We start from the raw sequence: 13,693 nt of genomic DNA, 5'->3' as shown, positions 1-13,693 counted from the left end.
GAACCAAACCAAGAAACTCAACAACAACCAGAACACCACTATTCACCATTCAACAACATTCACCAATCAGCGTCTCTTGGGTAGTAGCCAAAAAAAAAAAAAAAAAAAAAAAAACAAAAACACTAAGTTCTCGAATATTATTTGATTAATTTAACATAATTTAAGTTTATGTGAGCTCAGTTACCTGGTCCATTATTAATTTGCCTTTGGTTTGTTCTCCTTTTATTTTGTTCCGACACCTCCATGCTGTGTGTGTACCCGTGTGTGTTGACCAGCAGACATCTATCCGATCCTGGGCAGTCTCCTGGGCGTGGACACCTCGACGAGTGCCAATCCCGGCTCCAGTGCCAATGCCAGTGACGAGTTCTATGGCTATCATCTCAACAACAATAACACCAATAACACCACCACCAGTAGTAGCACTACCATCACCCATGCGAAAGCCACCAATCCCAGTGGAGGAGGAGGAGGCGTCGGCGGATTATCCCGGGACGCTTTTATGCAGTGCAAGCATTGCAATCGGTACTACAAGTCGCATCAGAAGCTGCAGGAGCATGTGCGCAAGTATTGCCTCAAGCAGAAGAAGTACAAGTGCGTGTCCTGCGAGTATCGATCCCGGCGCAAGGATCATGTGCTGCGGCACGCAAAGCGCAAGCACTGCATGCTCTACGAGCAATCCAAGGACGATGAGGAGAGCCTGTATGTGATACGCAACGAGGATGATCAGAGCAATGACGAGGATGCCGGAGACGGGGACGGGGACGACGGGGATGCCGAAGATGGCGATCCCGAGGGCGGTGGCATGGACAGCGATGTGGCAGCCGCCCTTTGCGAGATCAATTTCGATTTTGCCGGCAGGGATCTGACCATCACAGCGGTGCCGGCGCTCCAGGAAAGCGAGGATGAGGACGAGGACTACGACGACGATGGCTAGGGAAGCGGAGAAGCAGAGAAGCAGAGAAGCGGAGAAGTTGAACACCCAGAGAGCAGCCGCTCGAGAGGCGTAATGTGAAATGTTTACCAAATGAAATAATGTCAATAGTTGCTTGTCCAAGTAGTAGCTAGCTACCTCCAACCAATCTCCAAACCATCTAAACCAATCCCTTACCGAAACCGAATTGTTGTGGCAAAGCAAGCTGGTCCACATTCCTGCACAAATTACTTAACGAACTTTTAACTTTTTTTTATATATTGTATATCAATTTCTCTGAGCGCATTCCGTTTTTTAAAAGTTTTCATTTCATTTAAAAGTGTCTTTATGTTTGAGTTATGCCTAAGTTAGCCGCAAATGGTCGCAAGACCCTTTTATTTATACACACATACGATACGTACAGATCAAGATCCAGATGCGATATGGAATACCTAAATGTTTAGTTTTACTGTGGTTGGTGTTCTCAAAACTCAAATATTCTTGCCAGCAATTAGGGCTTTCGCATGCAAAGCAATCAAAGACTTAAAGCGCCATTAGTTTGCCACGTTTTCAAAAAAACACACACACACACATATATATATAAATATATATATATATATTCCTCAGTTATACATTTAACAATTCGATATATTATCTACTATATAAACGCCTGTAATTATAGTCTTTTTGGTGTTCTATGAAGCAAAGCAAAAGTAAAGAAAGAATTTGTACATTTTTTTAAAAAATATATATTGTAAATGCAAGCAATTAAGAATAAAGCATAAAAATAATATATGCGTAAAAGCAAAACCCAAACAAGCCCAAGTTTATAATCCCTCACACACTCTCCACCCAAATACCAAAATCCAAATATCCAAAAAAAAAAAAAAAAAGAAACCAATTGGACGACCATGCAGACCACACACTTGTTACCGCTTACAAGTAATTATAGAACTGATTTGTAGAGTTAATCATCCGGCGGATGACTAACCAGTGTTTTTACTTTTCTCCCTGGCTTCTTGCAGATGGCTACTGGACAATTCTGGAGACGGTGCCCTATTCGATTGCCAGTGCTGCTCCCAACCAGACTCTGAGCACCACCACTCTGAGCAACGGTGGCTCAAGTTTGCTGTCGGGCGCGACTGTGGTGGTTGAGCTGCCGCCCGACGATCTGGGCAATCCGGTGGGCAATATCCAGTATACCATACCGGCACTCACCAAAAATGCCACAACGAATACGAATACAACCAGTCTGCTGCACAAACCACAGGCCACCACCATACAGATTGTGAAGCAGCAACATCACCAGCAGCATCAGCAGCAGCATCAGCAGCAGCAGCAGCATCAGCAGCAACATCAGCAACAGCAGCAGCAACACCACCAGCAACATCAGCAGCAACACCACCAGCAACATCGACAGCATTTAACTATCCAGCAACCGCAGACGCATGCGCGACAGGAGTACATCAAAATAGACACTTCCAGGCTGGAGGACAAGATGCTGCTGCGCGACGTGATGCAGTATGGAGCCACGAGCATTGCCATGGCACCGCAAAGTGCCAGCACCACTGTGGTGACCAGCCACGAGTCCACCCTACTGCTGGCCGATGCCGATGAGGCCGAACGGGAACTGGAACTGGAAGCCATGAAGGTGGATCAGCACGACGAGGATCAACTGCTCGACGACGAGGGCTATGTGGTTGAGAAAATTCACGAAGATGGTGAGGCGACGGTTCAGCATCAACAGCAGCATGAAAAGCTGTACCTGAATGGAATATCCAGCAGCATCCATACCACGGCCACCACCACCATGACGTTGCAGCAGGTTACCGGTGATTATCCGCTGGATGACTGCAAGTACGCCTGCAATGTGTGTGGCAAGACCTACAAAATCAAGGGATCCCTGAAGCGGCACAAGAACTACGAATGCGGCGTTGAGCCGAATCTCAAGTGTCCCCATTGTCCGCACAAGTGCAAATACAAATCGGATTTGCGCAAGCATATGAACCAGAAACACGCCGATTCCGGGGAGGCGATCCTTGGCAACTAGATCGATTAACTCTTAGACGTATTTACCATTTGTAGTCTCTGTTTAGCACTTGTTGTTGTTGTGAGTTTCCATAATGGATGTGATGAATTCTTACCCTACATTTATGTAATTACACGAGGCTCACTGTTTTTTTTTTGTTTGTTTTGAGATTTAAAAAGTAGCTTATACATACAAGCATTGTAATGCTATTTCTATTAGAAGTGTCTAGTAAATCAGTTAGCCATATGAAACCATAAATGTTAATGTTCCTTTGTACATATTTAGTGTATAACCTCTATAATATTTTTTAAATCTCAAAAAATATCTTTAAACACCAATAGTAAGTAACCTGTTTGTAATATAGCCAAAGTTATGATCTCAAAGTGTAATCTTAAATACAGTAAGCGAATTGAACTGAGTATCGAAAAGCGCCGTCATGTCAAGTTCAAGTTGAATTGCTCAATCTGTAATGAATGAAATTTAGAATCAGCTCAAAGTCAAGTGTAAGTTTAAGTATTTTAAAAATCAAACATTGTACCGTAGTTAACGTTTTAAAAAAACATAACCCAGTCACTGCGTATTTACCATGTATATGAAAGTACTCCAAAAATACCAATAAATAAATGTTTACAATCGAATCGAAGGCAATCATTGAATCTCTTGCGATGCCCACCTGTAAACTCAACACTAATATGATTCTCTTTTCTCTAGGATTAAACCGTGGATCGAGATGACGAGAGCTGGAGGATGGATGGATGGATGGCTGGATGACTGGATGGCTGGCCCAACCGAAAAAAGGTCTATAAATTTAAATTGACTCGTATAGCAATAAGTAGTCCATGCATTTATCAGTCAATAAAAATGTCAAACTGAAACGAATTTGTTGTATTCATCACCACGATCACCACAAAACTAGCCAGAATCGAAAATAAACCCCCTCTGTAACCTATGTGACTTGCTTAGTTGTATGGAAAGACCCAAAACAACCGCATTACGTTTTCCGTTTCTGTTTCTCCTGTCTGCCTGCAGATTTTGTGCGTCACGGCCCCAAGAACCAGCTTCTGTGCCAATGTGGACGCTACTACAACACCCTCGGCCGACTGATGCTGCACCAGCGGGAGGAGTGTCAGGACTTCAAGCGATTCCAGTGCGACTTCTGCCTGAAGTGGTTCAAGCGACGATCCCACCTCAATCGCCACAAGAAGCTACACGATGCCGAACTCTTCCTGGAGCCGCTGTCCAAGCAAAAGCCAAAGGCCAAGGCCACCAATCAGTTGGCGGATGACGCGGTGGCCACCGGCACGCCCCAAGAAGAGGCCTCAAGTCAGGCCGACTATCTGTATACGTCTGAAATCAAAGTGGAGAACGAATCGGAGTTCATTTAAGTTTTGTTACCAAAAATTATTATACCTATTACTAGACCAGTTCTCGTTGATGCCAAAAACCAAAATATTACTACTATACTGATTTTGTAAATAAATAGAGAAAAACAAGCGAAAGTCTTGTCATGTCGAAATCCAAGTCTTACCTTTAGTTCACCTTTTTCGAGATCTTCTTAAGTTTGTTTATAAAAATTTATATTTTATTGTAAATATGTATTGAATGCGAGTGTGCTGATTCTGACTGATTGTGTAACGCTCAATAATTCATTTTATGTTCCATTTCATGCAGTTTTAAGACCATTTCCTTTGTTTTCACTTATCATTTTTATTTTTATTTTGATTTCCCGGGACTTGTTCTCTCGTTGCAGTGAATTCCATTGGAAGGAAGTACAATCTGCGCACCCAGGAAAACTCTGTTAGTCCGACAGACTTTCCCAGCACTTCGACGCATAACAAGGTGGTTGGAGTCAAAGGACGAAGGACGGTAAGTCCGCCGGACGAAACAGTCAGTTCGGAACAGAAGAGCGAGAACGAGGAGCCCTCGGATGAGGTGGACACTGCCGCTAGCCTCAAAAAAGCCATGGCCACCTCGGATGCCATGATAGCCCTGCAGCAGTTGGCCTCCATTTCGACGGCTAGATCGCTGCAGCATCTTGTCCAGAACATGAGTAACATCGACAACAGTGCCCTAGTTCCTGGCCGAAAGCTGCCCCGCCACACCACCAAGAGGTCGCCCAAGTACGAGTCCAATCGATGTCCGCTATGCTCCCGCGTCTGCCGCTCACAGGCCTTCCTCAACGAGCATATGCGCAAGGAGCACTCGGTGCTCATTTAGGAACACATCCCACATGGATTCCAGACAAACATAAACCCTACCACCTGACTCCAACACCATTTAGCTTAGGTTTTTTCGATTTCAAAAAATACTTTATGAACAAACATTTAACCAACTCATTGCAAAGTCCATTTCGGATTAGATATTTTTGAACCTCTATACAATATACACTTTAAATTGCAAAATAGAAAAACGTAAAAATCCGTTTTAAATATTTGATTAATATTATTTACTAAATGAATGAAATCCATTTAAAAAAATGCAAGTGAAATATTTAAACTCAAAAGAATCCAATTCCACAAAAATTGATTGTATCAGAACTGAAAAAATTGTATTTAATATAACGCTATAAAGTCCGTTTAAGATTTTTCGCTCTTTAAAAAAGCGATGGAAAATATTATTTCGGATCGACTTTGATCCACAAAATGTATTCAAAATTGTAAGGCCGCTAAGAGAATTTTACCAAATTAAAATGACCAAAAATCATAGAATAGAACTATTATCATATACCTACAATAAACTCGCCTGATGGTTAAGAGTTAAAAGTTAAAAATTCAAAACATTTTGCATTATATTTAGTTAGAGATTAGTTTGAGGAAGAGGAGATTTAATGTTCATATAGTAAACAAGGTCCAATTTAAGATATTTTATACCTATTGCTAATAAACAACAAATAAATATTAAAAGATGGTAAATTATTACCCATGGTATCGTATAATATTTTTAGTTATTTTTTTATTAACTTTTATTTTGCCTCTATAAAGTTTTCTGCTGAAATGGAGCTAATTTTCGGTATTATCGGTCGGTATTATATGTTTTTTTTTCTGTTTTCTTTTTATTAATTTTTGTTTTCTTTTTTCTTTATTATTTTCAGTTAATCTGTTAATTGGCAAACGTATTTTAAACAATGGACTCAACAGCAGGCAAGTACCTGATTATTTTTAAGAACTATAAAATTTTCTTTGAAAAAAGTGCGGTAGAGAGAAATAATAATAATAATCCTTTGAGCAAACAGGTTTCTGGTAACAATAGTTGGGTGGATGGTGCCCTTGAATCTGCCTTTGCAGTGCGAAAAAGAAAACACGTTCTCTAGAGATTCGGCCAACCACAAAATAACTGTACTCCCCGGGCCTTTTGTCCTCGAAAGGGAGATAGATGTATCCCTCAGATACGCTCTCTACCATCCATGCAACATGCAACTCACGCTCTCGCCCACACAAAACCCCGATATGCATTTGAAAAACATTTGCGCACACATAAATCAGGGATCCGTATTGTGTGTTTTTCTAAAAATAAGTTTTCCTTTTCCACTGCCCTGACTCGCGATTGCCTGCCTGCCTGCTTTCTATCTGTATCTATGTATGCATTTATGTATCTATATATGTATGTATGTGCATATATCTGTATCTCGGCTGGTGCGGCTTTTGCATTTGGGCTTCCCACGTGATTTTTCCCGAGTTTTCCTATTTTTGCCTGCCTGCCCTATCGGTCTCTCCTTTGGGCTTTACCTTCGCAAAGCCTGGCCCAAAAAAAAAAAGAAGAAATATCAACCCAAACACACAGGACACACAAGTTTCAGGGGCTGGTTTTCAAGCTATTTGTGTGGGATTTTCCTGGAAAATCGTCGGTAAACCTTGATGGACATGATAATCGTATGTGCGTGTGTTTAGAGATATTTTTCGAGAAAGGAAGCGCCTTGAAGCTGGAGTTCTGAAAATACCCAACACATGTACCTATAAATATATATAACTTTTCCGCATTTTATTTTGAAAAAATAGATTTGTATTAGAGAGCGTTTTTAGAATTTATTTAAAATGTCCGAACTGCATTTTAGTACTCTTTTAAAATATACAACAAAACAACAATATAAATATATTTGATTTCTAGAACAGCATAATTCTTGAAGAATTAGGGAAAAGTTACAAAAAAAGGACTTAGACCTGATGTATAGAATTTTGTGAACCAAATTTATTAGCAGCAGCAATCTAAATTATTTTTTTTAGTGGTTCTGCCAACTTTATATCATGACATTTTGGATCCAAAATGATCCGAAACAGGACTTTATGCTAAAAATAAAAGGGATAGTTTACTATGAGAAATTGTTCTTAAATATAAAAAAAAAACTTAGCGAAGTCGTAAATTTCAAATAATTCTAAAGGTAACTTTATTAATATTTAATATACGTTCATAAATTTTCAACTTTTAAGCAGTGGATCTTCCCCAAGTTACATATTTATTCAAAAATTAAGATAGAATAAAAAAGTTTATATTAGAAATTCATTAACAGCCCTGAAGTCTGTAACAATCGAGAACAAATTAAATTAACTTTTCCGCTGCTGACCTTGAAAATCCAACATGTATGTCGAACAGATGCATTTGGAGTTTGAAAATAAACACGAAAAACACCACCGGAAGCTGAGTTTACATGTATGTATTTCACTGCGCCTGCTTAAAATGCTTTGAAAACTCTCTCCCTTTTGCTACCACAAACAGAGAGCGATTTTCTGCTCTCGGAGAAAGTTTTCCGTATTGCAGTTTTTCAGTTTTTCCATAAATAGAAATAGAAAGAGAACAAGGGACAACAAACAGCCCACAACAACAACTGTTGAGTTAGGTAGAAAACCCGAAAATAAATCAAGGATCCTAGACTAGACGAAACAAACCCGATCCGAAAGCAGGCAGGCTCTACACTTGCTGTGCAACAGATACACACGCTCACACAGATACTTACATACACTCACAGACACTCACAGATACAGATACAGATGCAGATACAGGAGAATTTTCTAGATGCAGCTGCGCCTGCGTGTTGGGACTTAGGACTTGGATTGAAAATCCGTAAGCTAGAGCCTGTTAACCAGTGCAGTCGCGATTGTGTTGCCGTGTGGACGCTTTTCAGTGCGTTGGTCGTGGGCGGAATGCAAATTAAGCAGTGAAAAAGCTTGGAAAAGCGAAAGTTAAATGCTTAATTATTTAAATATTGGTTATTTAAATAATAAAGCTCCGCCCAGGCCAACCCACCAAAGTCAAAAGCGCGAAATGCACTATATTGTGCTTTTTACACATTGTTGTAATTTGAGTTTTAGTGTTTTTGTTATTTATTTAGCCTAGTGATGATAAAAAGTGGTGTATTAGCTGATTTTATCGCAACTCTTTAAGTCATCAATAAGTTTCAATGACATTAAAAAACCGAAAACCCAATAAACAACCCAGTGTAAAAAGCACATAAAACTAAGTTAAAAATCACTCAACTAAATACAATATCTTGTTTATTTTTAGGTACACACAATCTTTGGATTACGCCCGAACTGTGATATAAAAACGGAATCATAACAATTTCAACATATCGCTAACCTATTCTTCTCTGTTTTTCCAGATCACTCAGGTAATGAGTTACAATTTAAATGGTTTTGGTACAAAAACTCACTCACCACATAAAACCACCAACACATCAGCCACAACATCATCATCCATCACCTACAAAAAAACAAAACAAAAAAAAAAAAACTGTGTTTCATTTGCTGCTGCAGCTTTTTTTATTCGATATGCCAAAAATGTGTGTGTTTACCAAATTAATAAAGTTTTTAATTATGTGTAATTTTGCTTAAAAATGCAAAAAAAAAAAAACAAAAAAAAACAAAATAATTTTATGTGTTTTTCTTTAATTTGTTGATTTATTTGTAGAGTATTTTGCTTAACTATTGCATGCATTTCATCTTACACCATTTCTTGCCCTAATCCCAGCAACCCGAGAGTTACAACTTGCTTTTTCATTTGTCACACAGCAAAACAGCCCATCAGCAAAACGTTCGACAAAGCTCAAAACGAAGAAACTTTTTTTAACGAGTTATCATCCGCAAGAGAAAGTAGCAACAAAAAAAAAAAAAAAAAAACTAATTCCCTACTATGTTTCCGATTACAGATTTGAGCAGGAAGGAGAACACGGCACCGGATGTGGCCACCACTGCAGAGATTCAGCGTAGCTTCCAGCGCAGCATTCTCAACGGAAAGCAGCGGGATGAGCAGAAGATCCAGTTGCCCGGCTCGCGTCGCAAACGCCTCTCCGTCACCGAGGTCTCCGACATGCTGTTCGAGTTCTACAAGACCAAGTCGGCCAAGGTGCCCAAGCAGGAGCAGCAGGTGTCGCATCGTCAGGTGTCGCCGACATCCGGCGAGATTCTCGATCCCTCGACCATTCCGGCCATGGCCGTTTATGGTTCGGCCTCTGAGACGGCCTCAAAAAACTTGAATGCTGATGAAATGATGCGGACTCAGAACACCACAACAGCAACAACGCATGTGGTGGGTGCTGCCGTTGGCGCCGCCGCCTCATTTCATCCAAGGCCCAAATTCACTCTGAAGACAGCGGCGTCGCCCATGGAAAAGGCGGTGGGCGGTGTTACGGCCATACCAACATCCGTGCTGGTGGCCAACAGTTCGCTATCCCTGGCGCCCAAACCGCAGGCGGCCGTTATTGCCGAGGCCCTGATGCGGAATGGCCTGCACAGCTTCCAACAGCAGTTGCGTGCCCAGGAGATTCTGCGCCATCAGACGCCGCATCATCGCATCAAGGAGGAGAACGATGCTGGAGTCGCCGGCGGCGGCGGCGGCGGCGGCAGCGACATTACACCCACCAAAATACTGGAGAACCTCTTGCGGAAGCAGCAAGAGCGTGACCTCCGCCACTCGGAGTGCGAGAACGAACCGGGCTACTCGACGGAGGACGAAGATGAGGGTCGATACCATGCCTTCGATGACATTCACCTGATGGAGCAGGGCGGCGCCGGCGGTGGCGGTGGCGGTGTACGGAATGCGGGACTGGGCATGTTCCATGCCAATGCCCATGGTGGATCGGCCAATTCGATACTGGAGGCCCATTCGCAGGCCTTTCGCAACCTGGAGTTCACACTGAGCGACTACGGTGGCAGCAGCAGCAACGGCAGCACCACCAGTCCCAATGGCATCGGCCTGGACGGGGAGCCGGTGTACGAGTGTCGCCACTGCGGCAAAAAGTATCGCTGGAAGTCCACACTGCGTCGCCACGAAAATGTGGAGTGCGGCGGCAAGGAGCCGTCGCATCAGTGTCCCTACTGCCCCTACAAGTCCAAGCAGCGCGGCAATCTCGGTGTCCATGTGCGGAAACACCACACCGATCTGCCGCAGCTGCCCAGCAAAAGGCGATCCAAGTACTCGATGAAATGCGAAAATGGTATGAGCGGTTCCATGTCGGATGACTCGCAGGGCAAGCTGATCATCGACTTCAATGTGAAGGGAGAGTGCTCACAGCTTGAAACCAAATAAAACTGTATGGGGACCGAGTGATGCTTCCATTTAATTTAATTTGAAACTCTTTCGACTGGTGTCAGTTTGATGTGTCTTGATTTGTCCATTTGCGAATATTATTTCTTGTCATTCATGTGTGTCATCCCAAATATTTAATGTTTACTTGTAATAATTTATGTTATCTAAGCAAATGTAAACCAATCTAATCAAGCAAATAATCAAAGTAGTATTAAGGCCTTTTTTTAATGATGCGCTAAATATGTTGATGCGTCTATTCTTAACTTGAAAATTGTAAAAAAAAAAAATATCAATCGAATAATTTTTATATAATCGAACTATTGTGCAACATATAAACAAGAGATTCGATCAACTCTGAATTAAATTTTTATAAGGCCAGTATCATTTAAGAGATTAAAAGCACTACGCTGCTATCTAAAATTAAAAGTATTTCCGAAATGTTTCCAGCATCTTGCCCAAAAAAACCTCTGCCACCCAACGATCTCTTAACTTGGCTTAATCAAGCTCCTAAGACATAACTTTTGGTAACTACTCGATCACCTCAATCGATGCCATATACACTAAATACTTCATGACTGAGCTAGTTTAAAAGAGATTATTTTCAGATCTTCTTATTAAACAAGCCATTGCCCAATTTGGAACAAAAAAAAACAAACATATTCCTTGCCCTGAAGACATTCGTTTGATATAGTTACGGACTTTAAGACTGACTTTTTTGTATCGTAAAAATTATTTACCCATGACCAAAAAGAAATTGGAACATCATACGATTCCCAAACCAAAAAACCAAACACTTATTATGCCTAAATGTTTTATCTGATATTAATGTTTGTATTTTACCATTAAGCTTTTGTGCCGTCACATTGAATCGCCCAAGATTTTATGATTGTATACTAAATAAGATTATAATTCCTAACTGCATATCAACGTGATCTTCCCCGATCTACGAAGACACGATTTCGAACTGTGGGGCAGTGTGACTGCTAACATAAGACATGATTTTATAATGAACCTTTCATATACAATGTTTACATTTTAAATAAAACACAATTATATATTAACTTTTAAAAATACATGTGTATAGTTTATTATTAGGCGCAAGAGACTTTGTACTATGATTGAGTCGAACTGCGATAACAAATACTTTTGAAATTGGATTCTGGTACCAGGAGATTGCAATGTGACTGTTGAGTGAAATTATGCATTACATATTAAAAAGCTAACAAACACCGTAGAAATTTAAAGAAAATGCATCAAGCGCGGAATCTGATGCCTGTAGTGTGTGTGCAAGAGTATGGATTTTAGTTCCCTTGGATCGGTTGCCTTGATAAATCAGTACGAGCAGCCAATGGCCACGGTCAGGAAGTCCTCGAAGCCAATTGTGATGGTTCCATTCTGTTGGGTGTCCCGCTGCCTGAAAGCCTCGGTGAAGCGCTGCACCTGAACACAGAGCACGATGAACTGGTCCACGGACACCTCCTTGTGTGCCTGCGGATCGCTCTTCTTCACCAGAAAATTGATGAACTCAGGCGTAAAGCGAAAGCCCATCTGGGTGAAGGCTGAAAATATACATTTTTTAGTTAGTTGGAAGCGTTAAGTTTTTTTTTTTTTTATTCAAATTATAAAAACCTATGTAGCATGGAAATAAATTGTTACAACATTTCTCATTGAGACTGTAGAGATTATCACACTATAGGCTTTAAATCTAATAACAATTCTTTATATTTTTTCGTTCCTCTCAGGGAATGATTATTCGGTACTTCATCCTTATAAAAAAAAAGTCCTAATTTATTTATTATAATTATTTGCTTTTTATCAAAGATTACTCTAGCAACATTTCACATAAATATTTCTCAAGTTACCATTTTCATAAAAAGTTGACTAATTTAAAGGCGTAACAAAAAAATCGCCCTGCTTATTATGGTTGCATTTCTCCCTAAAAGTGAGTCACAATTTTTATATGTAGGAAAAGGTAAGTACTTTTACGGTCGAAATGTTTACTTATTTTAAGATCGATAAAACTTTGTTTGTCTTTACAAACAAAACGACAAACATTTTCAAAGATAACGATGACTAATAAAATGAATTTCTGAATATTTTGATTGAAGTGAAAAGCTGAACATACCCTGTGTAAGCTCATGCTCCTCGATATGTCCAGAGGCGTCCTGGTCGTAGGTCTTGAAGACTTGCTGCAACAGAGAGAGCTCAATAAGCCAAAAACTAGGTTTCAACACAATAAAATCCTTACCAGCCACTGGTTGATATAGTTGTAGAGCTTCTCAAACTCATACACATCAATGGTGCCGCTGGCATCGTTGTCGAACATGCCTATTGAGTAAATTTAAAAAAAAAGCCATAAAAAGGGCATTAATCTTAAGGTAAACAATTTAGATAGTGCCAGGCGCTCCAGGTGATCTAAACAAATATGCATGTGCCCGACATAAATTTGTATACAGCTACAGTCAGACTTCTTTAACTAGAAATTTCATCAAAAAGATTGTTATAGAAGTGCTATAACTAGTATTTGTACTTCCTATTTCTATACTAATAACTATTTAATCATTAAAATGTTCATCTATTCTGCACAAGTCGCCAAACTCTTGGACTTACAGTTTTAAAATTGGTATAGCAAAACAGAAAGTCAATATATAAATATAACTATATAAAAAGTTCGATTTTGAGAAATGGATGTTCGAGTTATGGAAGTTCTACTGTATCTGTATACAACACGGAAGTCAACTGACGTCACAAAAATTCCTGAAGGGGGGGACTATGGGAATTTTGGGGAATTGTAGGGACTCCGTCTTACTTATCATCAGTTTGCATGCGTTATCCGAGAAGTGATCGCCACGCCCATTTACCAGGGCGGCCTGCAACTCGGAGGCGTTAATCTTTCCAGACCGGTCGCGATCCACCATTGCGAACCATTGCTGGGCCTGCGGAGAAACCTGGGCATTTTGCGGTGGAAATGCTCCGGGCGGGGCGGCATAGCCTCCACCGGGCTGACCATACGGATTATAACCTTGTCCCTGCAAATAGTGAACAATTAATCATTTTATTCCACTTGCTCAAGCCAAAAAACACTCACATACGACATTTTGTCACGAGCCTATTTCAATTCTAATTGGAACTTGATTGACAAAACAAAATTAATAAAACCACAGATGACAAATCAGGCGTTAGCCAACACTGTTTTGGGTAAGCGATAACAGTCGCAGCTATCGATAGCAATACAC

General features: G+C 40.5%; 2 protein-coding genes across 6 annotated transcripts in view; one reads left to right on the top strand and one right to left on the bottom strand.

Moving 5' to 3' along the window:
• Window positions 1-11,528, top strand: part of LOC108149682 (longitudinals lacking protein, isoforms F/I/K/T) — a 63,188-nt gene extending 51,660 nt beyond the window's left edge. The window contains exon 6 of one of the 5 annotated variants that reach the window (XM_017277431.2): window positions 9,079-11,528. In XM_017277431.2, the coding sequence (XP_017132920.1) occupies window positions 9,079-10,457 (1,379 nt within the window). In that variant the 3' untranslated portion in view covers window positions 10,458-11,528. Of the gene's footprint in view, window positions 1-275; window positions 1,636-3,968; window positions 4,456-4,689; window positions 5,278-9,078 lie in introns of those variants that run through there. The other 4 variants (XM_017277442.2, XM_017277443.2, XM_017277437.2 and 1 more) reach the window with 4 other exon arrangements.
• LOC108149685 (peflin) lies at window positions 11,515-13,650 on the bottom strand. Its single transcript, XM_017277450.2, has 5 exons — window positions 13,546-13,650; window positions 13,267-13,486; window positions 12,706-12,785; window positions 12,583-12,646; window positions 11,515-12,016 (listed from the first exon to the last, which is right to left on the bottom strand). Exons 1-5 carry the CDS (start codon window positions 13,552-13,554, stop codon window positions 11,790-11,792), a joined length of 600 nt encoding a protein of 199 aa, XP_017132939.1. The 5' UTR covers window positions 13,555-13,650; the 3' UTR covers window positions 11,515-11,789.
• Between the last annotated feature and the right edge of the window lie 43 nt (window positions 13,651-13,693).

The sequence above is a fragment of the Drosophila elegans genome, unplaced genomic scaffold (genome assembly GCF_018152505.1).
Source record: "Drosophila elegans isolate 14027-0461.03 unplaced genomic scaffold, ASM1815250v1 contig_183, whole genome shotgun sequence".
NCBI lineage: Eukaryota > Metazoa > Arthropoda > Insecta > Diptera > Drosophilidae > Drosophila > Drosophila elegans.
This window is presented reverse-complemented; position numbering and strand designations above follow the sequence as displayed.

Excerpts from the sequence above, each read along its gene's own strand:
- LOC108149685 (XM_017277450.2), bottom strand. Across the intron at positions 12,786-13,266 it reads CGCATGCAAACTGATGATAA|GCATGTTCGACAACGATGCC; the intron begins GTAAGACGGAGT and ends TTTACTCAATAG. Across the intron at positions 12,647-12,705 it reads ACTATATCAACCAGTGGCTG|CAAGTCTTCAAGACCTACGA; the intron begins GTAAGGATTTTA and ends TCTCTGTTGCAG.